Genomic DNA, 27,582 nt, shown 5'->3' on the forward strand with positions numbered 1-27,582 from the left:
GCTACTTAAGAAAAGACTTATGTGAGATTGGAGATGTGCCATTCTCCCTCTCTCACCCAGATCCTTCTGTGATTTTCAGGGGAAAATTAATATTGGTATACTAACTGCTGTTTATTGAATCCTTACAATGTGCCTTTCATGCATTATGTAGTTTTTAAACCTCTGAGTTAGCCACTGGGAGTATCCTTGTGGAGAATATGAAGTGTCACATGATGCAAGATTCAGAATGAAGTCTGACTCCAGAGGTGTGTTACTGCAGCCTCACTTTCCTGAAGGCACGGCAACAATGACAGTGGCATGAGGTGTGGGGAGAAAACCCAGTGCACTTGATTCCAAAGTAAGCACTGTGTGTCCTAAGCAAAATGCTTTTGAAAAGATGAGCAAGTGTCCAGCCACCTAGTTTGATTTTCTCTTCTGTCCTGCTACTACTGTGGCAAGAGAATTGAGGACCTGAAGTCTTCAGTTGTAATCCCAGCTAAATCCCTTCACTTATTACTTGTGGAGGGAACCTTACCTAACCACTCAATGACTGCAGAGCCTGTTTTTCTAATTGGTATAGACTATGTAGACTGAGTGGGACAGTCAGCATCACAAAACAGTTTCTCTCCACTGACTGTTTAAATTGCTCCGAGCTAGGTCTTTCCCTTCCCCTGAATGAGATCTCACTCAGATCCCATAGCATTTTTAGTCACTCTTAGATAGGTTATTTTTTTTTAATTGGAGGATAATTGCTTTGCAATGTTGTATTGGTTTCTTTTATACAACAGTGTGAATCAAGCCATAAATATGCATATGTCCCCTCCCTCTTGAACGTCCCTCTCACCTACCACCCTACCCCACCCCACCCCTCTAGGTCATCACAGAGCACTGGGTTGAGCACCCTGTGTTTTACAGCAACTTCCCATCATTAGTTATCTGTTTTACAAATGGTAATATATATGTTTATTATTATTATCATTATTTTTTGAGTTAGGGCAACTTTAAGTATATATGTTTAAGTGCTGCTTTCTCATTCATTCCACCCTCCCCTTCCCCCACTGTGTCCACAAATGTGTTCTCTATTTCTGCACCTCTATTCCTGCCCTGCAGATAGATTCATGAGTACCATTTTTCTAGATTCCATGTGTATGCATTAATGTATGATATTTGTTTTTTTTTTTTTTCCTTTCTGACTTACTTCACTCTGTATAGTAATAATAGGCTCTAGGTTCATCCACCTCACTACAACTGACTCAAATGTATTCCATTTTATGGCTGAGTAATGTTCCATTGTTTTGTATGTAACATAACTTCTTCATCCATTCATTTGTTGATGGACATCTAGGTTGCTTCCATGTCCCAGCTATTACAAATAGTGCTACAGTGAACATTGGGGTACGTGTGTCTTTTTGAATTATGATTTTGTCAGGTTTTGAACTTGGTATATGCCTTGTAGTGCAATTTCTGGATCATATGGTAGTTTTATCCTAGTTTTTTAAGGAGTCTCCATATTGTTCTCCATAGTGCTGTGTCAGTTTACATTCCCAACAACAGTGCAAGAAGGTTGCCTTTTCTCCACATCCTCTCCAGAATTTGTTGTAGACTTTTTTCATTGAAATTTTTGTCTTGCTTTATTACTGAAACATGCTTTAAACTATCCTGACTGATATATTTTATTTTTTTACTTTAATTTATTTTTAAATGGTGGATAATAGCTTTACAATATTGTGTTAGTTTCTGCCATACATCATCATGAATTAGCCATAGGTATGCATATGTCCCCTCCCTCTGGAACCTCCCTCCCACCTCTCACCCCATCCCAGACCTCTAGATTATCACAGAGCACTGGATTTGAGCTCCCTGTGTCATACAGCAAATTCCACTGGCTGTCTATTTTATATATGGTAATGTTTCAACTCTTTCAATTTGCCCCTTCCTCCCCTTCTCCCACTGTGCCCATAAATCTGTTCGGTATGTCTGTGTCTCCATTGCTGCTCTGCAAATAGGTTGATCAGTACCATCTTTCTAGATTCCATATATCAGTTCAGTTCAGATCACTCGCTCAGTCGTGTCTGACTTTTGTGACCCCATGAATCGCAGCATGCCAGGCCTTCCTATCCATCACCATTTCCCGGAGTTCACTCAAATTCACGTCCATCAAGTCCGTGATGTCATCCAGCCATCTCATCCTCTGTCGTCCCCTTTTTCCTACTGCCCCCAGTCCCTCCCAGCATCAGAGTCTTTTCCAATGAGTCAACTCTTAGCATGATGTGGCCAAGTACTAGAGTTTCAGCTTTAGCATCATTCCTTCCAAAGAACACCCAGGGCTGATCTCCTTTAGGATGGACTGGTTGGATCTCCTTGCAGTCCAAGGGACTCTCACCACAGTTCAAAAGCATCAGTTCTTCAGTGCTCAGCTTTCTTCACCGTCCAAGTCTCATATCCATACATGACCACTGGAGAAACCATAGCCTTGACTAGACGGACCTTAGTTGGCAAAGTAATGTTTCTGCTTTTCAATATGCTATCTAGGTTGGTCATAACTTTTCTTCCAAGGAGTAAGCGCCTTTTAATTTCATGGCTGCAGTCACCCTCTGCAGTGATTTTGGAGCCCCCCAAAATAAAGTCTGACCCTGTTGTTACTGTTTCCCCATCTATTTTCCACGACGTGATGGGACCAGATGCCATGATTTTCGTTTTCTGAATGTTGAGCTTTAAGCCAACTTTTTCACTCTCCTCTTTCACTTTCATCAAGAGGTTCTTTAGTTCCTCTTCACTTTCTGCCATAAGGGTGGTGTCATCTGCATATGTGAGGTTATTGATATTTCTTCTGGCAGTCTTGATTCCAGCTTGGTGCTTCTTTCAGCCCAGCATTTATATATGCATTAATACATGGTATTTGTTTTTCTGCTGATTTACTTCACTCTGTATAATAGACCCTTAGTTCATTCAACACATTAGAACTGACTCAAATCCATTCCTTTTTATGGCCGAGTAATATTCCATTGTATGTATGTACCACAGTTTCTTTATCCATTCATCTATTGATGGACATCTAGGTTGCTTCCATGTGCTATCATTGTGAATAGTGCTGTGATGAACATTGGGGTACCTGTATCTTTTTCAATTGTGGTTTTCCTCAGGCTATATGCCCAGTACTGAGATTATTGGGTCATGTGGTAGTTTTATTCCTAGTTTTTTAAGGAATCTACATGCTATTCTCCATAGTGCCTGTACCAATTTACATTCCTACCAACAGTGCGAGAGGGTTTTCTTTTCTTCACACCCTCTCCAACATTTATAGTTTGATGATAGCCCTTCTGACTGGTGTGAGGTGATACCCCACTGTAGTATTGATTTGGATTTCTCTAATAATGAGCATTGTTGAGCATCTTTTTATGTGTTTAACCATCTGTATGTCTTCTTTGGAGAAATGTCTGTTTATGTCTTCTGCTCATTTTTTAGTTGGGTTGTTTGTTTCTCTGGTATTGATCTGTATAAGCTGCTTGTATATTTTGGAGATTTTTGTCAGTTGATTGATTTTCTATTATTTTCTCCCATTCTGAGGGTTTTCTTTTCATTTTATATACAGTTTACTTTGCTTTAAAAAAATCTTTTAAGTTTAATTAGACCCCCATTTGTTTATTTTTGTTTTTATTTCCGTTATTCTAGGAGGTGGTTCACAGAGGATCTTGCTGTGATTTATGTCAAGGAGTTGCTGTGTATGTTATCCTCTAGGAGCTTTACAGCTTATGGCCCTGTATTTAAATCTTTAATCCATTTTGAGTTTATTTTTCTGTATAGTGTTAGGTAGGAGGTGTTCCAGTTTCTGTTACATGTAGCTGTCCAGTTTCCCCAGTACCACTTACTGAAGAGATTGTGTTTTCTTCATTGTATATTCTTGCCTCTTTTGTCAAAGATAAGGTGCCCACAGCTGCATGAGTTTATCTCTGGCCTTTTTATCTTGTTCCCTTGGTCTGTATTTCTGTTTTTGTGCCAGTACCATCTTTGTCTGGATGACTGTAGGTTTGTAGTACAGACTGAAGTCAGAAAGGTTGATTCTTCCAGTTCCATTTTTCTTTCTGAAGATTATTTTCACTATTTGGGATCTTTTGTGAATTTTTATGCTCTAGTTCTGTGATGAATACGTTGGTAATTTGATACGGATCATTTTGACTCTGTAGATTGCTTTTGTCATTTTCACAATATTAATTCTTCTAATCTAAGAGCATGGTATATCTTTTCATCTGTGCCATCTTCGAGTTCTTTCGTCAGTGTCTCATAGTTTTCTGCATACAAATCTCTTGTCTCTTTAGTTAGGTTTATTCCTACATATTTGATTATTTTTGTTACAATGGTGAATGGGATTATTTCCTTAATTTCTTTTTTTGATTTTTCATTGTTAGTGTATATTAATGCAAGGAATTTCTGTGTATAAATTTTATATCCTGCCATTTTACTATGTCCATTGATTAGCTCTAGTAATTTTCTGGGGGCATCTTTAGGATTTTCCATGCATTTTCTAGTATCATATCATCTGCAAAGAAAGAGAGTTTTACCTCTTTTTTCCCAATCTGGATTCCTTTTATTTGTTTTTCTTAAAGAAAAAAACCCCAAGAAACAACAACAGGAAAAAAAAAAGGCAAAAATCCTGGGCTGTGAAGGGTGGGGCTTAGGTTTGGAAGGGTTTAAGCAGTGGCACAATAGCTGGAGTGAGATTTAGGTAGATTGAAGAAAGTAGGGAAAACCACTAGACCATTCAGGTATGACATAAATCATATCACTTATGATTATATAGTGGAAGTGAGAAATAGATTTAAGGGACTAGATCTGATAGAGTGCCTGATGAACTATGGACGGAGGTTTGTGACATTGTACAGGAGACAGGGATCAAGACCATCCCCATGGAAAAGAAATGCAAAAAAAGCAAAACGGCTGTCTGAGGAGGCCTTACAAAGAGCTGTGAAAAGAAGAGAAGTGAAAAGCAAAGGAGAAAAGGAAAGATATAAGCATCTGAATGCAGAGTTCCAAAGAATAGCAAGGAGAGATAAGAAAGCCTTCCTTGGCAATCAATGCAAAGAAATAGAGGAAAAGAACAGAATGGGAAAGACTAGAGATCTCTTCAAGAAAATTAGAGATACCAAGGGGACATTTCATGCAAAGATGGGCTCAATAAAGGACAGAAATGGTATGGACCTAACAGAAGCAGAAGATATTAAGGAGAGGTGGCAATAAAACACAGGAGAACTGTGCAAAAAAGAACTTCATAACCCAGATAATCACAATGGTGTGATCACTTACCTAGAGCCAGGCATCCTGGAATGTGAAGTCAAGTGGGCCTTAGAAAGCATCACTATGAACAAAGCTAGTGGAGGTGATGGAATTCCAGTTGAGCTGTTTCAAATCCTGAAGATGATGCTGTGAAAGTGCTGCACTCAATATGCCCGCAAATTTGGACAACTCAGCAGTGGCTACAGGACTGGAAAAGGTCAGTTTTCATTCCAATCCCAACTACATCCTCATCTTACACGCTAGTAAAGGAATGCTCAAAATTCTCCAATTCAGGCTTCAGCAATACATGAACCATGAACTTCCAGATGTTCAAGCTGGTTTTAGAAAAGGCACAGGAACCACAGATCAAATTGCCAACATCCGCTGGATCATGGAAAAAGCAAGAGAGTTCCAGAAAAACATCTATTTCTGCTTTATTGACTATGCCAAAGCCTTTGACTGTGTGGATCACAAGAAACTGTGGAAAACTCTGAGAGAGATAAGATACCAGACTTCCTGACCTGCCTCTTGAGAAACCTGTATGCAGGTCAGGAAGCAACAGTTAGAACTGGACATGGAACAACAGACTGGTTCCAAATAGGAAAAGGAGTACATCAAGGCTGTATAATGTCACCCTGCTTATTTAACTTCTATGCAGAGTACATCATGAGAAACGCTGGAGTGGAAGAAACACAAGCTGGAATCAAGATTGCCCGGAGAAATATCAATAACCTCAGATATGCAGATGACACCACCCTTATGGCAGAAAGTGAAGAGGAGCTAAAAAGCCTCTTGATGAAAGTGAAAGAGGAGAGTGAAAAAGTTAGCTTAAAGCTCAACATTCAGAAAACGAAGATCATGGCCTCTGGTCCCATCACTTCATGAGAAATAGATGGGGAAACAGTGGAAACAGTGTCAGACTTGATGTTTTTGGGCTCCAAAATCACTGCAGATCATGATTGCAGCCATGAAATTAACAGACACTTACTCCTTGGAAGGAAAGTTATGACCAACCTAGATAGCATATTCAAAAGCAGAGACATTACTTTGCCAACAAAGGTCGGTCTAGTCAGGGCTATGGTTTTTCCAGTGGTCATGTATGGATGTGAGAGTTGGACTGTGAAGAAAGCTGAGTGCTGAAGAATTGATGCTTTTGAACTGTGGTGTTGGAGAAGACTCTTGAGAGTCCCTTGGACTCCAAGGAGATCCAACCAGTCCATCCTAAAGGAGATCAGTCCTGCGTGTTCATTGGAAGTACTGATGCTAAAGCTGAAACTCCAATACTTTGGCCACCTCATGGGAAGAGTTGACTCATAGGAAAAGACTCTGATGCTGAGAGGGATTGGGGGCAGGAAGAAAAGGGGATGACAGAGGATGAGACGGCTGGATGGCATCACCGACTCCGTGGACATAAGTTTGAGTGAACTCTGGGAGTTGCTGATGAACAGGGAGGCCTGAAAGAGTCGGACACGACTGAGCGACTGAACTGAACTGAACGTCCTTATTCAGGACCCTTGCCTCCAGAAAAGGTGCTGGGTAGGGGTGGGGACCGTCCCCCGCTCCACCCAGCCATGGAAGCCTATTCTGTGCCTCCAATTCTGAGATGTGGAGGATCAGGTTGGGTCACCAGGAGACTCCCTGGGCTGAGGAGGTAGGGGAACACTAGACAGGTTCTTGCTCCTCCACATCCTGAGGGATGCTCCCCTCCCTCAGGAATGACTCCTTCTCCTCTTACATCCTTCTTGTGCCTGCCAGACCTAGGTGTGCTGAGGGTACCCAGAGGGCTCCAGAGGGCGGACGGCTTAACCTGGAGGAAGGAAAGAGCCCCAGAGAGAAGAGAGGGCCCTGGAGGGCAGGGGCGGGGGTCTTAGGGGGTAGAAGGCCTGGTCCAGAGGGCTGATGAGGCCCCTAGAGGGATGAGGGGGACTTCATAGTGCCCAGAGGGACTAGGAAACCAGGCCCTGGAGGGCAGAGGGCTGGGCATGGGGCCTCAGGAGGTTCCTAGGGCTGAATGGGTAGGGGAACACCAGGCAGTTTCCTGGTCCTCAGACCCTGTGGAAGCTGCTTCCAGCCTGCCCGCCCTTTTCTTCTCCCCACTCTCTCATGCTTAAGGGACTTCCCTGGGTAGAGGGGGCCTTGAAGGGTGGAGGGTTCCCTGGAGGTAGATGATGCCCCACAGTGCAGAGGGTTTGGCTGAGAAGGTGGAGAGGGCTCCAGAGGTCAGAGGAAGCCCCTGAGGGCAAGGGACCAGGCCTGAACTGTGTCCCCACCACCCAGGCCTTGTTGTCCCCCAGCAGTCCATCAGCCTTGACAGTCCCCTGGCCTAGACCTCCCTCACTCCTCCCTATCTAGTACCTGACCACCCCTGGGGCTTCTCCTGTCCACTTCTTTGTGGGGAGTCTCCACCAGTGTCTGGTGAGTATCTTAGGCATGGAGAGACACAGACTCTGTCTTCCCTACAAAAGTTTTTTAAAGTACCAGTTAGTGACCCAAAAGTCTCAATTCAGGATCAAATTGTCTAGTCCAAAATAACCCAAACTCTTAACTACGTTGAATGTTAAAACTTTAGGCACAGAAACCTAAATATTTTAGGTTGCTTTCTCCATCCCTCCAGCCTCAGTAGCCCTTGTTTCTGACTTGGTCAGGGTCAGTAGCAGGTGCGAGGTGATCAGGACCAAGGGCAGAGTCTCATAGGGCCAGAACTGTATTGAGGCCATATGGTGGCAGTGTAAAACTGCTTACCCCTTCTTCCTTGGTGCTTTGGGCAGCTTTTGGTAGGGCCGCCTACCGAAAAGGCAGGTCCCTTGGTATAGGTGAAGCCTCGCCACTTGTCTGTCCCCATACTATCCTGCTTCATGTATGTACTATAAACTTCTCTAACATTTTTGTTTTTAAAAATTGATTGCAAAGTAAACATGTTTTTTATATAAAACTCAATAATTATAAAAATACATAAATTAGAAAGCAGTACACCCCTCCATAATCCTGTCTCCCTAAATCAGTCGTTGTTTGAAGTTGTCTCTTTGGATATATTAAATAAAACTTAACAAAGTAAAACTTTTCATTGTAATACTTGAATTGATAATAAATTCATATGATTCAAAATTCAAAGAGTGTGAAAGTTGTAAGTAAAAAACTTCTTTCTACACCTAGCTTGCGATTTTTTAAAGAACCCAAGGTCAGTTTGTTTAGGGAGGTGGGGTCAGTATCCCAGGGGCCTTCCTAAGCAGCCTGCACTCTGGGTTAGAATATGCAGTTCAAATCTTGGCTCTACCTACCACCTGTTGTGTGAACTTGGAAATGTTATTTAACCTGTCTGGGCTTCAGTTTGTTTATTTGTAAATTGAGAATAAAAATACCACAAAGAAGCAATTTTATCTAACATAATCCTCTTCGCTTATCAGTATGTTAATTCAAATATTTTAATTGGGAAATTGTGAGATAAATGATATATGGTCTATTAATATTTTACTATGTTTAAAAACCCTATCTAATACTTAATGACTTAAAACTGACAAATATTTGTCATATTCTGTATGATGATTGAGTGATTTCTCTGGTCTCAGCCTGTTTGTTTAGACTGGGTGATCAAGGATGGCCTCATCTGTATTTCTTGAATCTTACCTGGAATGACTACAGTCTTTCTTCATTTGGTTACTCATCATCAAGGAAGCCAGCATTTAAAAAAAATTAATTTATTTTTTATTGAAGGATAGTTGCTTTATAGAATTTTGCTGTTGTCTGTCAAACCTCAACATGAGTCAGCCATAGGTATACATATATCCCAGCTTTTTTGCACATGTTTGCCTGGTGGCATTGAGTTCCCAGCAGTGAGAAAGGCAAACCCCAGTGCATGTGCCTTTTTAAGGATCTCCCATTGTGATGTTTGCTAATGTTCCATTGGCCAAAGATAATCACAGGGTCAAGTCCGGATTCATGGTGGGGCAAGACAGAAACACACTTTACCTCTTATTAGAGAGGAACAGCAGAGTCACACTGCATACACACCTGCATTTGGGGAGGAATGTTGTGATCATTTTTATAAATAATCTAACACACACATACTTCACACATTTTAATTTAAAATATTCATTCAACTTTTGACATAGATTCAGATCTTTTCTTTGAGTATGTTTCAGTTGATTGAATTCTGTATTCTTTTGCTTCTGTATACTTCCTAATGAACCAGTTATGATTTCTAAGTTTTGTTTCCTTAGAACACAAGAACTTGAAGTCATTTGGAGAAATAACTGGAATGAAGAAGCCATACAGATTTTTAGAATCCTCCTCTACCCCATCTCTTAGTGTTTCTCTCACACCTAAGTCAATTGCAGCTCATTATTTTAATGATCTTTTCTGTCTTCAACAAGATTTTCAAAACACTGATTTAGTTTCCTTGAAAATGACATACTTTTTAAACTCAGACTTTACAGATTTTAGTAACACTGAATTATACTACATCACTTCAGTTCAGTTCAGTTCATTCACTCAGTCGTGTCCGACTCTTTGCGACCCCGTGAATCGCAGCATGCCAGGCCTCCCTGTCCATCACCATCTCCCAGAGTTCACTCAGACTCACGTCCATCGAGTCTGTGATGCCATCCAGCCATCTCATCCTCTGTCATCCCCTTCTCCTCCTGCCCCCAATCCCTCCCAGCATCAGAGTCTTTTCCAATGAGTCAGCTCTTTGCATGAGGTGGCCAAAGTACTGGAGTTTCAGCTTTAGCATCATTCCTTCCAAAGAAATCCCAGGGCTGATCTCCTTCAGAATGGACTGGTTGGATCTCCTTGCAGTCCAAGGGACTCTCAAGAGTCTTCTCCAACACCACAGTTTAAAAGCATCAATTCTTCGGCACTCAGCCTTCTTCACAGTCCAACTCACATCCATACATGACTACTGGAAAAACCATAGCCTTGACTAGACGGACCTTTGTTGGCAAAGTAACGTTTCTACTTTTGAATATGCTATCTAGGTTGGTCGTAACTTTTCTTCCAAGGAGTAAGCATCTTTTAATTTCATGGCTGCAGTCACCATCTGCAGTGATTTTGGAGCCCCCCGAAATAAAGTCTGACACTGTTACCACTGTTTCCCCATCTATTTCCCATGAAGTGATGGGACTGGATGCCATGATCTTCATTTTCTGAATATTGAGCTTGAAGCCAACTTTTTCGCTTTCCTCTTTCACTTTCATCAAGAGGCTTTTTAGTTCCTCTTCACTTTCTGCCATAAGGGTGGTGTCATCTGCATATCTGAGGATATTGATATTTCTCCCAGCAATCTTGATTCCAGCTTGTGCTTCTTCCAGTCCAGCGTTTCTCATGATGTACTCTGCATAGAAGTTAAATAAGCAGGGTGACAATATATAGCCTTGATGTACTCCTTTTCCTATTTGGAACCAGTCTGTTGTTCCATGTCCAGTTCTAACTGTTGCTTCCTGACCTGCATACAGATTTCTCAAGAGGTAGGTCAGGTGGTCTGGTATTCCCATCTGTTTCAGGATTTTCCACAGTTTCTTGTGATCCATGGAGTCAAAGGCTTTGGCATAGTCAATAAAGCAGAAATAGATGTTTTTCTGGAACTCTCTTGCTTTTTCCATGATCCAGCGGATGTTGGCAATTTGATCTGTGGTTCCTGTGCCTTTTCTAAAACCAGCTTGAACATCTGAAAGTTCATGGTTCATGTACTGCTGAAGCCTGGCTTGGAGAATTTTGAGCATTATTTTACTAGCATGTGAGATGAGTGCAATTGTGCGGTAGTTTGAACATTCTTTTGCATTGCCTTTCTTTAGGATTGGAATGAAAACTGAGCTTTTCCAGTCCTGTGGCCACTGCTGAGTTTTCCAAATTTGCTGGCATATTAAGTGCAGCACTTTCACAGCATCATCTTTCAGGATTTGAAACAGCTCAACTGGAATGCCATCACCTCCACTAGCTTTGTTCATAGTGATGCTTTCTAAGGCCCACTTGACTTCACATTCCAAGATGTCTGGCTCTAGATGAGTGATCACATCATCATGATTATCTGGGTCGTGAAGATCTTTTTTGTATAGTTCTTCCATGTATTCTTGCCACCTCTTCTTAATATCTTCTGCTTCTGTTAGGTCCATACCATTTCTGTCCTTTATCGAGCCCATCTTTGCATGAAATGTTCCCTTGGTATCTCTAATTTTCTTGAAGAGATCTCTAGTCTTTCCCATTCTTTTGTTTTCCTCTATTTCTTTGCTTTGATCACTGAAGAAGGCTTTCTTATCTCTTCTTGCTATTCTTCGGAACTCTGCATTCAGATGCTTATATCTTTCCTTTTCTCCTTTGCTTTTCACTTCTCTTCTTTTCACAGCTCTTTGTAAGGCCTCCTCAGACAGCCATTTTGCTTTTTTTGCATTTATTTTCCATGGGGATGGTCTTGATCCCTATCTCCTGTACAGTGTCATGAACCTCATTCCATATTTCATCAGGCACTCTGTCTATCAGATCTAGGCAGAATGTGGTCCACTGGAGAAGGGAATGGCAAGCTACTTCAGTATTCTTGTCTTGAGAACCCCATGAACAGTATGAAAAGGCAAAATGATAGGATACCAAAAGAGGAATTCCCCAGGTCATTAGGTGCCCAATATGCTACTGGAGATCAGTGGAGAAATAACTCCAGAAAGAATGAAGGGATAAAGCTAAAGCAAAAACAGTACCCAGTTGTGGATGTGACTGGTGATAGAAATAAGATCTGATGCTGTAAAGAGCAATATTGCACAGGAACCTGGAATGTCAGGTCCATGAATCAAGGCCAATTGGAAGTGGTCAAACAAGAGATGGCAAGGGTGAATGTCGACATTCTAGGAATCAGCGAACTAAAATGGACTGGAATGGGTGAATTTAACTCAGATGACCATTATATTTACTACTGCGGGCAGGAATCCCTCAGAAGAAATGGAGTATCCATCATGGTCCACAAAAGAGTCCAAAATGCAGTACTTGGATGCAATCTCAAAAATGACAGAATGATCTCTTTATCTCCAAGGCAAACCATTCAATATCACAGTTATCCAAGTCTATGCCCTAACCAGTAACACTGAAGAAACTGAAATTGAATGGTTTTATGAAGACCTACAAGACCTTTTAGAACTAACACCCAAAAAAGATGTCCTTTTCATTATAGGGGACTGGAATGCAAAAGTAGAAAGTCAGGAAACATCTGGAGTAACAGGCAAATTTGGCCTTGGAATGTGGAATGAAGCAGGGCAAAGACTAATAGAGTTTTGCCAAGAAAATGCACTGGTCATAGCAAACACCCTCTTCTAACAACACAAGAGAAGACTCTACACATGGACATCACCAGATGGTCAACACCAAAATCAGATTGATTATATTCTCTGCAGCCAAAGATGGAGAAGCTCTATACAGTCAACAAAAACAAGACCAGGAGCTGACTGTGGCTCAGATCATTAACTCCTTATTACCAAATTCAGAAAGTAGGGAAAACCACTAGACCATTCAGGTATGATCTTAATCAAATTATACTGCATAGTTGTTAACAACTGGTACAACTGTTCTAAGCCATTTGGGTAGTAAAGATAACTGATTCTTGGTGACTGTACAGCTCACCTTATGGGCATCCTGGAGCAGGCCAAAACATCTATCAGTCAGGTTCCCAGAAGCAATTAAGAACCTCAGTTTAGTGGAAATGGTTTAAGAGCTTCTAATGTACCTGTCTAGTAGAGCTGTTGTGAGGATAAGCTGTGAAAATAGCCTTAAAGTGCTTCAGACATTTCCTTAGCTCCTTTAAGTTCTCATTAATATTAGTTGTTGTTCTCATTATTATCATGATTGCTCATGTTGTTGTTACTATTATCATTGTTATTAAGTCCAAGGAAAAACGTTTAGATAAATTAGAAATGGCACATGAAAGAATAAAAATGGTAGTCCTGGTACCATCAGGTAATATTAGAGGAGAGGCAATGAAGGTGAAAAGGGATAATCAAACTAGGGAGTTAAGGACTTCCCTGGTGGTGCAGTGGGTAAGAATCTGCCTGCCAATGCAGGGGACACAGGTTTGATCCCTGGTCTGGGAAGATTCCACAGGCTGCACAGAACCACTAAGCTTGGGTGTGTGCCACAACTACTGAGCCCGTGCGCTGCAGCTACTGAAGCCCCTGCTCCTAGAGCCTGTGCTCTACAACAGGAGAAGCTCCACATAGAAGCCCGAGTACGACAGTCACTGCAACTAGAGAAAGCCTGAGTGCTGCAACGAAGATCCAGTGTAGCCAAAACAAAAAACCAGAAAGCTGTGGAGATAAAAAAACTCATGCAAGATAACCTAGAATATGGAGCTCTGTGAAACCAGTGATTCAGGCAAGGAGCCCATAGAAATGGATGTGTTAATTAAGAACTGTAATTTCAGTATGTTTATTTGAAGCAACATGACAAAAATGACAGAATGATCTCTGTTCGTTTCCAAGGCAAACAATTCAATGTCACAGTAATCTAAGCCTATGCCCCAACCAGTAACGCTGAAGAAGCTGAAGTTGAATGATTCTATGAAGACCTACAAGACCTTTTAGAACTAACACCCAAAAAAGATGTCCTTTTCATTGTAGGGGACTAGGATGCAAAAGTAGGTAGTCAGGAAACACCTGGAGTAATAGGCAAATTTGGCCTTGGGGTACAGAATGAAGCAGGGCAAAAGCTAATAGAGTTTTGCCAAGAGAATGCACTATTCATAGCAAACACCCTCTTCTAACAACACAAGAGAAGACTCTACACATGCACATCACCAGATGGTCAACACCGAAATCAGACTGATTATATTGTTTGCAGCCAAAGATGGAGAAGCTCTATACAGTCAACAAAAACAAGACCAGGAGCTGACTGTGGCTCAGATAATGAACTGCTTACTGCCAAACTCAGAAATAAATTGAAGAAAGTGGGGAAAACCACTAAATCATTCAGGTATGACCTAAATCAAATCCCTTATGATTATACAATGGAAGTGAGAAATAGATTTAAGGGACTAGATCTGATAGAGTGCCTGATGAACTATGGACGGAGGTTTGTGATATTGTACAGGAGACAGGGATCAAGACCCTCCCCATGGAAAATAAATGCAAAAAAGCAAAATGGCTGTCTGGGGAGGCCTTACAAAGAGCTGTGAAAAGAAGAGTGGTGAAAAGCAAAAGAGAAAAGGAAAGATATAAGCATCTGAATGCAGAGTTTCAAAGAATAGCAAGGAGAGATAAGAAAGCCTTCCTTGGCAATCAATGCAAAGAAATAGAGGAAAACAACAGAATGGGAAAGACTAGAGATCTCTTCAAGAAAATTAGAGATACCAAGGGAACATTTCATGCAAAGATGGACTCGATAAAGGACAGAAATGGTATGGACCTAACAGAAGCAGAAGATAAGAAGAGGTGGCAAGAAAACACAGGAGAACTGTGCAAAAAAGAGCTTCATAACCCAGATAATCACAATAGTGTGATCACTCACCAAGAGCCAGACATCCTGGAATGTGAAGTCAAATGGGCCTTAGAAAGCATCACTATGAACAAAGCTAGTGGAGGTGATGGCATTCCAGTTGAGCTATTTCAAATCCTGAAAGATGATGCTGTGAAAGTGCTGCATTCAATATGCCCGCAAATTTGGACAACTCAGCAGTGGCCACAGGACTGGAAAAGGTCAGTTTTCATTCCAATCTCAAAGAAAGGCAATGCGAAAGAATGCTCAAACTACCACACAATTGCACTCATCTCACATGCTAGTAAAGTAATGCTCAAAATTCCCCAAGCCAGGCTTTAGCAGTACGTGATCCGTGAACTTTCAGATGTTCAGCTGGTTTTAGAAAAGGCAGAGGAACCAGAGATCAAATTGCCAACATCTACTGGATCATGGAAAAAGCGAGAGAGTTCCAGAAAAACATCTATTTCTGCTTTATTGACTATGCCAAAGCCTTTGACTGTGTGGATCACAATAAACTGTGGAAAATTCTTCAAGAGATGGGAATACCAGACCACCTGACCTGTCTCTTGAGAAACCTGTATGCAGGTCAGGAAGCAACAGTTAGAACTGGACATGGAACAACAGACTGGTTCCAAATAGGAAAAGGAGTACATCAAGGCTGTATATTGTCACCCTGCTTATTTAACTTATATGCAGAGTACATCATGAGAAACTCTGGACTGGAAGAAGCACAAGCTAGAATCAAGATTGCCGGGAGAAATATCAATGATCTCAGATATGCATACGATGCCACCCTTATGGCAGAAAGTGAAGAGGAACTAAAAAGCCTCTTGATGAAAGTGAAGGAGGAGAGTGAAAAAGCTGGCTTAAAGTTCAACATTCAAAAAACTAAAATCATGGCATCCAGTCCCATCACTTCATGGGAAATAGATGGGGAAACAGTGGTAACAGTGTCAGACTTTATTTTGGGGGGCTCCAAAATCACTGCAGATGGTGACTGCAGCCATGAAATTAAAAGGCGCTTACTCCTTGGAAGGAAAGTTATGACCAACCTAGATAGCATATTTAAAAGCAGAGTCATTAATTTGCCAACAGAGGTCTGTCAATCAAGGCTATGGTTTTTCCAGTGGTCATGTATGGATGTGAGATTTGGATGGTGAAGTAAGCTGAGCACCAGATAATTGATGCTTTTGAGTGGTTGTGTAGGAGAAGACTCTTGAGAGTCCCTTGGACTGCAAGGAGGTCCAACCAGTCCATCCTAAAGGTGATCAGTCCTGGATGTTCATTGAAAGGCCTGATGTTGAGGCTGAAATCCAATACTTTGCCACCTGATGGAAGAGTTGACTCATTGGAAAAGACCCTGATGCTGGGAGGGATTGGGGCAGGAGGAGAAGGGGACGACAGAGGATGAGATGGCTGGATGGCATCACCGACTCAATGGACATGGGTTTGGGTAGACTCCGGGAGTTGGCGATGGACAGGGAGGCCTGGCATGCTGTGATTCATGGGGTTGCAGAGTCGAACACAACTGAGTGACTGAACTGAACTGATTTGAAACATGACAATTTAGAAGAAGGATTCTAGTTCAATTACTGTTTGCTTATTCCTGGGAAGCTTGTAAAAAAATGCTGAAATTCTAACTTCTGAGTCTGTAGTGAGGCCCAGGAAGCTGTAGTAAGAAAGGCTGCGGCTCTGTCTTTGGATGCACAGCCAGGTTTGGGAAGCTGTGCCATGAACACATAGAGCACTGGAAGCCAAGAATCTTGGTTTGTAGTCCTGCATCCAGAGAAGAGTTGCTCTGTGACATCTCTGCGACTCCCTCAGACCTCTGTTGACCGTCCAGGGAAATGAAGTGTGTGAAGTGTTTTAGTCCTTGTAGAGACCTCAGCACATGTAAGGGGAGATTACATGTTAGGTTGGCAGCAGGTATTCTCTGTGTTAGACACCAACCTCAGCAATCAAGGTTCCTCTCCCTGCTCTGACCCTGCTCCATCCCTGACAGCCAAGCAAGGGACCTGACCCACATGATCTACATTCCCTTCCAGCTGTCAGTCCTTAACTGTGTTCTCTGCTTTGCAGACACCAAAGTACTATTTGCTTGTGTGGATTCTCATGGATATTCTTTCTGCAGTTTTCATTGTTGCCATATTTTATTTTCATTGGTAAGCATATATTTGTAATTTTATATGATTTTTCCCCCAAATAAAAATATAAATCGTTTTAAGGAAATTTGAAGGAAAACAGTTACATTCGTCCCATAATCTCATGTGGCAAGTCCTCAGGGAGACAGTGTTTTCTCATCGGAACCTCCGATTTCTTTTCGTGCTGCCTTCACACCCCTTCTCCTGCCTCTACCTGAGACCATATTCCAAGAATAAGGACTCTCACAGGCTTCCCTGGTGGCTCAGATAGTAAACAATTTGCCTACAATACAGGAGACCTGGATTTGACCCCTTTGTTGGGAAGATCCTCTGGAGAAGGGAACAATTCCCTCCAGTATTCTTGCTTGGAGAATTCCATGAACAGGGAAGCCTGGGGGGATACAGTTCATGGTGTCACAAAGAGTCAGATGCCACTGAGTGACTGACATCTTCTTCTTCTTCTAAGTCACGTCAGTTGTGTCTGACTCTGTGCGACCCCATAGACAGCAGCCCACCAGGCTCCTGTCCTTGGGATTCTCCAGGCAAGAACACTGGAGTGGGTTGCCATTTCCTTCTCCATTGCATGAAAGTGAAAAGTGAAAGTGAAGTCGCTCAGTAGTGTCTGACTCTTTGGGACCCCATGGACTGTAGCTTACCAGGCTCCTCCATCCATGGGATTTCCCAGGCAAGAGTACTGGAGTGGGGTGCCATTGCCTTCTCCGGAGTGACTGATATAGCTAAAGCTTAATCAAAGCCTGATACTGCAGATCCCCTGTGGATCAGTTGGGAGAAACTGGAGTTGAAGGCTGTTCAGAACAAGTGCCTCCCCCTTCCCACCTTCCACAGGATGGTTCACAGGGTGCTGTGTAAAGAGCAACCTCACCCTCCAGGAGACCCGGGTTTTGGTCCTGGCTTTTCCCATAGTTGCTGGGTGACCCTGGGGAAATCACTGCCCCTTTCCAGGCCATAGTTTTTGTATTTGTCTGAGAAAATGACATTCGAGAATTCTTGAGGGGAAAATGCTACAAGATTCCAGAGTTCAGGGTGGGAGATGGAACATCTGGTAGAAGAATTTTTAGCTAGAGGAGACCATGGTCTTTAGATCTCATCATGCCCATTTTTTCCTCATTTGAGTTATCCTTTAAAAAGGAGGAAACTACAAACCATCTGTTTAACATAGAATTTAACTGGATAATGTTCTTTTCTGGCCACTGCCTTGAATTGTTGCCTGTTTTGGAGTAGATCCATGAGGCTCATGGATACTCTGCTTCCTTCCAGGTGGAAAGAGAGCAAACAAGAAAAATTCCTCAAGAGCACCAGCATTCACACAGGTAAAGTTAGAGGCCTAGCCCACTCATTATCCCTACCCATTTCCTCCAGGATTCTGGGCCTGCCCTAATGTTTCTGACAAGAGTTGAAGGAGGTCTGAAATTGGGGAGTGGGGACCACCAAGAAGTTGGGATAAATAGGTTGGGCACAGATTCTGGGGGCCCCTGGCATCAGGATTCATTGTGGACTTTTATCTTCTAAGTGTTGACACTCCTTGGAAGGTTTTGAAATTGATATTTTTTGTTCACTGGTTCATTTATTATCACATAGTTATTGAGTATCCACTTTGTGCCAAGCACTGTGAGAGAGACTGAAGGAACTTAAAGTTGTCTATGGAGGGTGGATCAAGAGACGAGAGGACTGGCCCACAGAGAGTGGTGAGGAAGTAGGCAAAGGCATAGCAATTGATACCTTTGGGCCAAATGCCTAGGTATAAGACAGTGAGGCTGCCACGCTCATCAGGGCTGGGTGCTGTAGGTGACTTTAGTTGTGATATGTATGTTGGAAGGTGGAGAGAGAAAATTGTGGAGGGGGCATGCTGAAAAGAACATAGGCTTTGCATATAAGCAATCAGGAGATGGCAAATGAGTTTCAAACAAGGCAGCAATATGCTTAGACTTCTGTGTAAAAGGATAGAATAGCAGAACAACTTATTCAGCAGAACAACTCAAATGAAAGGGAATTAAATGAAATAAATGAAAAGAAATGGATTTTCATTCTGTGAAACTAAAGGTTTAAGCCATATTCACTCAAATTCCTTAAGGGACTGAGAGATCTCAAGTAACTCTGAGTTCTATGGATTTTTGGATCACTCTGCTAGCTAGTAAGAAGTCTGAAGGCCATGTTCCAGTTCCCTTACGATTTTTAGTAGTTATATTAGTACACTAGGGCTATGAAAACAGAATACCACAGGAGGAGAAGGGGACGACAGAGGATGAGATGGCTAGATGGCATCATTGACTCGATGGGCGAGAGTCTGAGTGAACTCCGGAAGTTGGTGATGGACAGGGAGACCTGGCGTGCTGCGATTCATGGGGTCGCAAAGAGTTGGACATGACTGAGTGACTGAACTGAACTGAACTGAACTGAGGGGGCTTAAATAACAGAAGTTGATTCTTTTCATAGTTGTGGAGGGTAGAGGTGAAAGATCAATGTATCAGCACGTTTGGTTTATTCTGAAGCCTCTTTCTTTGGTTGCAGATAGCCACTTTCTTGCTGTGTCCTCACATAGCCTTTCTTCTGTGCACACACTTCTACCCACCACTGCCCAGTATATCTCTGTGTGTTCAAATTTTTTCTACCCTAGTCAGATTGAATCAGGGCCCACCCCATTGGCCTCGTTTTAGCTACCTTTTCAAAGGCCCAGTTTCCATATATAGTTAGACTTTCAGGCGCTGGAGATTATGGCTTCAACATATCAATGTGGGGCACAGAATTCAGCCTGTAACAATAATCCAGTGAAGAAATGAACAGAATATGGAATAGCTGAGGAATGCATGAATGAGAGAAGTTTTCAAGGAAAACTCTAAGGTCTGTTTAAATTTGGATAAAAGACATATCTAAAATGCCTTAGAAAGTGCAGTTAACTTGACCTCAGCTTCACACCATGTTGAAATTATGATAAAGAAATAAGGTCAATAAGAAATAAATTGAAAATTTTCCTGTTTTTTATAGCGTTTCCAGTTGCCCATTTAGAGAAACCAATTTTTTTTTTTAATCTACGTAAATGTGTTGAAAAGCTGTTTGAGTACCTCCAAGAGACACTTCTAGGGGCTCACCCCAACTCCTAGAAGGGTTGGGGCCGAGTTCAGAATCAGAAAAGGTACAAAGATGACCGAAAAGAAGCCAAAACCACAGCCCAGATTCATTTAGGTTGAGGAGAACAGAGCTTTGAACACTTAAGCATAATTCACATCTTGTACCATGACCACCTCCGAGATGGGCATATACTGCTGCACCTAATGCTGCCTCCAGATGGCTTTCATCACCTCCTTAGCTTTAGGATACATTTTCCAGCCCTTTAAAGAAGTTCATCCTTTGTCTTCTGTCTCATATAGTTTTTATGATAAGTCTTATAAAAACATCTTCCATTTAAAAAATCATTGTTCATCTACTGGTAATATGTCCTTTTTCTCTGGCTGCTTTTTAAGGTTGCTTCTTTTATTATTGGTTTTCAGTAATTTTGTTATAGTTTATTTTGTTGTGTTTAAGTGTGTATATGAGTGAGTGTGTGTGTGTGTGTTCATCCTGCTTAGAGTTTTCAGAGATCTTTAGATCAGAGTATAGTTTTTTTCAGTCTTTGATTTTCAGAATTTTTTTTGCCTCTATCTTCTTTCTTAGTTTCCCATAAGTTAGCAAAACTCGGTTCATTTTTATTTTTAGCCTGTTTAATGTCTGTGCTTCATTTGGATAGATTACATTTCTGTATATATTAGGTTTTTATTGATGCAGAACAAATTACCACAAATTTGGTAGCTCAGTACAACACAGATTTATCATCTCAGAGTTTGTGTGGGTCAGGAGTCTAAGCATATGTTTGTCTGGCCCTCTTCATAGAGTCTCACCAGGCTAACATTGAGGTGTTCACCTCGGCAGCAATCTCATCTGAGACTTAGATTCTACTTACAAGATCACTGGTTATTGACTGATTTAGTTCCTTAAAGTTGTCGGACTAAAGTGCTCCTGTTTTCATGATTACTGTTGACTGGGTTTTGATTTGAGTTTAGAAACTGTATCCAGTCCTCATCATTTTGTCCTCTCAAAATGTGGCAGATTTTTCTTCAATGCCAGCAGGAGAATATCTCTTTAGAGCAGGTGAATTCAGAGAAAAAAGGACAAAAGAAGGAAAAATAACGTATGAAACAGTTAGGAGACAAGTTGAAACATGGTCATCATTAATTCAACTACTTTGTTAATCATTAAATATCAATGAAACAAATACTCAAAAGTAAAGACTTCATGTAAGATAGGAAGAAAGCAAGACCCAACCATATGCTGTCTACAATACAAATGTTTCAAATACAAAGTTTCAAATAGATTACAGAGTGAAAGGATGGGACAGTGATATGCCATGTAAACAATAAATATAAAAAATATTTTCTGAAAAAATAAACTTTAAAACATGGAAAATTACTGGAAACAAAGATTTTATAATGATGAAAATGTCAGTATATCAGGGAAGACATTGTAGTTATAACTGTTTTCAGTTAGTAAAAGAGTTTCCGAACATGTTAGTCAGCAACTGAAAGAGAGATCATAGTTGAAGATTTTAATATTTTTCACTTAGTACTTAAAATACCAATTAAACACAAAAAACAAGAATAAATATAGAAGTCTGAACACTTTCAGCCACTTTGACCTAACTGGCATATAACATTTTACCCAAGAACTACAGAATATACAGTATTTTCAAGTGTACCTGGCATGTTTCTTCAAATAGAGTACATGACAATCCCTTCAACAGCCTGGGAGAGACAGCTGATTTACCTAATTCATAGAAAGAAACAGAAAAGGAAAATGAGGGGGCAGAGGAATATAGTCCAATCAAATGAACAAGACAGAAACCTCAGAAAAAAAAAAACTAAATGAAACTGAGATAAGCAGTCCACCTGATGGGCTTCAGTATAATGATCATAAATAGCTCATCAAACTCAGGAAAGGATAAACATAGTGAGAACTTTAACAGTGAGATAGAAAATATAGTACCAAAGAGAAGTTATGACTAAACTGAAAAATACACTAGAGGTGCTCAACAGCAGCGTAGATGAGGTGGAAAAACGAATGAGTGAGCTAAAAGATAAAATGGTGGGACTCCCTCAGACAGAGCAGCAAAATGAAGAATTTTCAAAAGTGAAGATACCATATGTTGCCTTTAGGACAACATTGTGTGGAATAACATTTGCATTATATGGGTCACAGAAGGCGAAGAAAGAAAGGACCAGAAAAATTATTTTAAGAAATAGTGACTAAAATATTTCCTAATCTGGGGAAGCAAACAGACCTCTGGGTCCAGGAAGCCCAAAGAGCTATGAATAAGAAGAACCCAAAGAGACACACACATAAGACACATTGCAACTAAAATGGTAGAAGTTAAGAATAAAGAGAATCCTTAAAGCAGCAAGAGAAAAAAAGTAACTCTGGATAATAAAGGAGTGTCATGATATACTCAAAGTGCTGAAAGGAAAAAACTTCCCATCACAGACTCTGCACAGCTAGTTTAACATTCAGAGTTAAGGAGAGATTTAGAGTTTTTAGGATAAACAAAAGCTAAAGAAGTTTATTGCCACTATACTTGTTCTGCATGAAATATTAAAGGGACTTCTCTAAACTGAAAAGGAATGACACTAAATGATAATAAGAAAACATGCAGTAATTAAAATCTCACTGGAAAATATACATATATAATACAGGCAGGGGTTCAATCATTTATAAGATAAGCATTAAAATTAAAAGACAAAAGTAGTAAAAATATGTAAAATTTCAGTAATTAAGGAATGCATAAAATAAAAAGATGTAGAAAGTGTCATCAATAGATGAATTTCAGAAGACTGAAATCTTACAGAATATCTTCCATCACCACAGCAAAATTAAATTAGAGACAAACATTAATATGACATCCATAAATACCTCTAGATTCCAGAAATTAGTGTATTTCTTAAACACTGAGTATTAAAAGCAATAAATCATAAAGGAGGTTGATTGGAAAAGAAGAAGTAAAACTCTCACTCTTTGCAGATGACATGATCCTCTACATAAAAAAACCTAAAGACTCCACCAGAAAATTACTAGAGCTAATCAGTGAATATAGTAAAGTTTCAGGATATAAAATCAACACACAGAAACCCCTTGCATTCCTATACACTAACAATGAGAAAACAGAAAGAGAAATTAAAGAAACAGTTCCAGTCACCAGTGCAACAAAAAGAATAAAATATTTAGGAATATATCTACCTAAAGAAACAAAAGACCTATATATAGAAAACTATAAAACACTGATGAAGGAAATCAAAGAGGACACATATAGATGGAGAAATATACCATGTTCATGGATTAAAAGAATCAATATAGTGAAAATGAGTATATTATCCAAAGCAATCTATAGACTGAATGCAATCCCTATCAAGCTACCAACAGTATTTTTCACAGAACTAGAACAAATAATTTCACAATTTGTATGGAAATACAAAAAAACTCGAATAGCCAAAGCAATCTTGAGAAAGAAGAATGGAACTGGAGGAATGAACCTGCCTGACTTCAGGCTCTACTACAAAGCCACAGTCATCAACAGTATGGTACTGGCCCAAAGACAGAAATGTAGATCAATGGAACAAAATAGAAAGCCCAGAGATAAAACCATGCCCCTATGGACACTTTATCTTTGACAAAGAAGGCAAGAATATACAGTGGAGAAAAGACAATCTCTTTAACAAGTGGTGCTGGGAAAAGTAGTCAACCACTTGTAAAAGAATGAAACTAGAACACTTTCTAATACCATACACAAAAATAAACTCAAAATGGATTAAAGATCTAAACATAAGACCAGAAACTATAAAATTCCTAGAGGAAAACATAGGCAAAACACTCTCTGACATAAATCACAGCATGATCCTCTATGACCCATCTCCCTGAGTAATGGAAATAAAAGCAAAAATAAATATATGGGACCTAATTAAACTTAAAAGGTTTTGCACAACAAAGGAAACTATAAGCACGGTGAAAAGACAGCCTTCAGAATGGGAGAAAATAATAGCAAATGAAGCAACAGACAAAGAATCTCAAAAATATACAAGCAACTCCTGCAGCTCAATTCCAGAAAAATAAACGACCCAATCAAAAAATGGGGCAAAGAACTAAACAGACATTTCTCCAAAGAAGACATACAGATGGGTAACAAACACATGAAAAGATGTTCAACATCACTCATTTTCAGAGAAATGCAAATCAAAACCACAGTGAGGTACCATTTCACGCCAGTCAGAATGGCTACTATCCCAAAGTCTACAAGCAATAAGTGTTGGAGAGGGTGTGGAGAAAAGGGAACCCTCTTGCACTGTTGGTGGGAATGCAAACTAGTACAGCCACTATGGAGAACAGTGTGGAGATTCCTTAAAAAGCTGGAAAGAACTGCCTTATGACCCAGCAATCCCACTTCTGGGCATACACACCGAGGAAACCAGAATTGAAAGAGACATGTACCCCAGTGTTCATTGCAGCACTGTTTATAATAGCCAGGACATGGAAATAACATCAGTGTTCATCAGCTGCTGCTGCTGCTAAGTCGCTTCAGTCGTGTCTGACTCTGTGCGACCCCATAGACGGCAGCCCACCAGGCTCCCCCGTCCCTGGGATTCTCCAGGCAAGAACACTGGAGTGGGTTGCCATTTCCTTCTCCAGTGCATGAAAGTGAAAAGTGAAAGTGAAGTCGCTCAATCGTGTCTGACTCTTAGCAACTGCCATGGACTGCAGCCTACCAGGCTCCTCGGTCCATGGGATTTTCAGCAGACGAATGGAAAAGAAAGCTGTGGTACATATACACAACAGAGTATTACTCAGCCATTAAAAAGAATACATTTGAATCAATTCTAATGAGGTGGATGAAACTGGAGCCTATTATACAGAGTGAAGTAAGCCAGAAAGAAAAACACCAATACAGTATACTAATGCATATATATGGAATTTAGAAAGATGGTAATGATAACCCTGTATGCGAGACAGCAAAAGAGACACAGATGTATAGAACAGTCTTTTGGACTCTGAGGGAGAAGGCGAGGGTGGGGTGATTTGAGAGAATAGCATTGAAACATGTATATTATCATATGTGAAACAGACCGCCAGTCCAGGTTCATTGCATGAGACAGGGTGCTCAGGGCTGGTGTACTTGGATGACCCAGAGGGATAGTATGGGGAGGGAGGTGTGAGGGGGGTTCAGGATGGGGAACACACATACACCCGTGGTGAATTCATGTCAATGTATGGCAAAACCACCTCAATATTGTAAAGTAAGTAGCCTCCAATTAAATAAATTAAACAAAAAGAGGTTGGAAAATACTTTAAAGGATAATGCACGTACAGTAGCAAAAGTTTTGTGGTATAGCTAAAGCAGGCCTTACAGAGAAATTTATAAGTTTAAATCTTAGAAGAAAGATTGGTTTAGTATTCATTGTTTCTACCTTAAAAATCTAGAAAAAAATTAAGTAAATATTTTTTAAGTAAAAGGAGATAATAAAGACAGCAGGAATCAAAGACTTAGAAAAGATACAAACAGAGAAAAAGTTTGTTCTTGAGATGATTAATAAAATTTATAAACTTGTAGTAAGATAAGAGAGAGATTGCCAATATGATATATGATGGAGAAAAAACATTTGACAAAATTCAACATCCATTCATGATAAAAACTCTTACCAAAGTAGGTATAGAGGAAATATATCTTAAGATAATAAAGCCATTTATGACAAGCCTGCAGCCAACACAATACTCAGTGGTGAAAGCTTAAAGCCTTCCTTCTAAAATCTAGAACAAGACAAGGATGTCCACTCTCAGCACTTGTATTCAATATACTATTGAAAGTCCTAGCCACAGCAGTTAGATAAGAAAGAGAAAAATAAGTTTCTAAATTGGAAGAGGTAGAATGGTCATTTTACTATGATGTGATACTATATATAGAAAACCCTAAAGACTCCATACAAAAACTACTAGAACTGATAAATGAATCCAACAAGGTGGCAGAGTATAGGATTAACATACAGTTCAGTTCAGTCACTCAGTCGTGTCCGACTCTTTGCCACTCCATGAATTGCAGCACGCCAGGCCTCCCTGTCCTCACCATCTCCCGGAGTTCACTCAGATTCATGTCCATCGAGTCCGTGATGCCATCCAGCCATCTCATCCTTTGTCGTCCCCTTCTCCTCCTGCCCCCAATCCCTCCCAGCATCAGAGTCTTCCAATGAGTCAACTCTTCGCATGAGGTGGCCAAAGTACTGGAGCTTCAGCTTTAGCATCATTCCTTCCAAAGAAACCCAGGGCTGATCTCCTTCAGAATGGACTGGTTGGATCTCCTTGCAGTCCAAGGGACTCTCAAGAGTCTTCTCCAACACCACAGTTCAAAAGCATCAATTCTTCGGCACTCAGCCTTCTTCACAGTCCAACTCTCACATCCATACATGACTACTGGAAAAACCATAGCCTTGAATAGACGGACCTTAGCCGGCAAAGTAATGTCTCTGCTTTTGAATATACTATCTAGGTTGGTCATAACTTTTCTTCCAAGGAGTAAGCATCTTTTAATTTCATGGCTGCAGTCACTATCTGCAGTGCTTTTGGAGCCCACGGAAATAAAGTCTGACACTGTTTCTACTGTTTCCCCATCTATTTCCCATGAAGTGATGGGACCGGATGCCATGATCTTTGTTTTCTGAATGTTGAGTTTTAAGCCCACTTTTTCACTCTCCTCTTTCACTTTCATCAGGAGGCTTTTTAGCTCCTCTTCACATTCTGCTATTAGGGTGGTGTCATCTGCATATCTGAGGTTATTGAGATTTCTCCCGGCAATCTTGATTCCAGCCTGTGTTTCTTCCAGTACAGCGTGTCTCATGATGTACTCTGCATAGAAGTTAAATAAGCAGGGTGACAATATACAGCCTTGACATACTCCTTTTCCTAATTGGAACCAGTCTGTTGTTCTATGTCCAGTTCTAACTGTTGATTCCTGACCTGCATTCAGATTTCTCAAGAGGCAGGTTAGGTGGTCTGGTATTCCCATCTCTTTCAGGATTTTCCACAGTTTCTTGTGATCCACACAGTCAAAGGCTTTGGCGTAGTCAATAAAGCAGAAGCAGATGTTTTTCTGGAACTCTCTTGCTTTTTCTATGATCCAGCGGATGTTGGCAATTTGATCTCTTGTTCCTCTGCCTTTTCTAAAACCAGCTTGAACATCAGGGAGTTCACGGTTCACGTATTGCTGAAGCCTGGCTTGGAGAATTTTGAGCATTATTTACTAGCATGTGAGATGAGTGCAATTGTGCGGTAATTTGAGCACTCTTTGGCATTGCCTTTCTTTGAAATTGGAATGAAAACTGACCTTTTCCAGTCCTGTGGCTGCTGCTGAGTTTTCCAGATTTGCTGGCATATTGAGTGCAGCACTTTCACAGCATCATCTTTCAGGATTTGAAACAGCTCAACTGGAATGCCATCACCTCCACTAGCTTTGTTTTTAGTGATGCTTTCTAAGGCCCACTTGACTTCACATTCCAGGATGTCTGGCTCTAGATGAGTGATCACATCATCATGATTATCTGGGTCGTGAAGATCTGTTTTGTACAGTTCTTCCGTGTATTCTTGCCACCTCTTCTTAATATCTTCTGCTTCTGTTAGGTCCATACCATTTCTGTCCTTTATCGAGCCCATCTTTCCATGAAATGTT

At 40.7% G+C, this 27,582-nt stretch overlaps 1 protein-coding gene across 1 annotated transcript in view; it reads left to right on the forward strand.

The window, feature by feature from the left end:
• The window catches only part of LOC102183041 (glycerophosphodiester phosphodiesterase domain-containing protein 4-like), a 166,024-nt gene that overhangs the window by 133,375 nt on the left and 5,067 nt on the right, over nucleotides 1–27,582 (forward strand). The window contains exons 15-16 of the mRNA XM_018042671.1: nucleotides 16,774–16,856; nucleotides 18,114–18,166. Coding sequence (XP_017898160.1) covers nucleotides 16,774–16,856; nucleotides 18,114–18,166 — 136 coding nt within the window. The remainder of the gene's footprint in view (nucleotides 1–16,773; nucleotides 16,857–18,113; nucleotides 18,167–27,582) is intronic.

This window comes from Capra hircus, chromosome 29 (assembly GCF_001704415.2).
Source record: "Capra hircus breed San Clemente chromosome 29, ASM170441v1, whole genome shotgun sequence".
In the NCBI taxonomy this organism is placed as follows: domain Eukaryota; kingdom Metazoa; phylum Chordata; class Mammalia; order Artiodactyla; family Bovidae; genus Capra; species Capra hircus.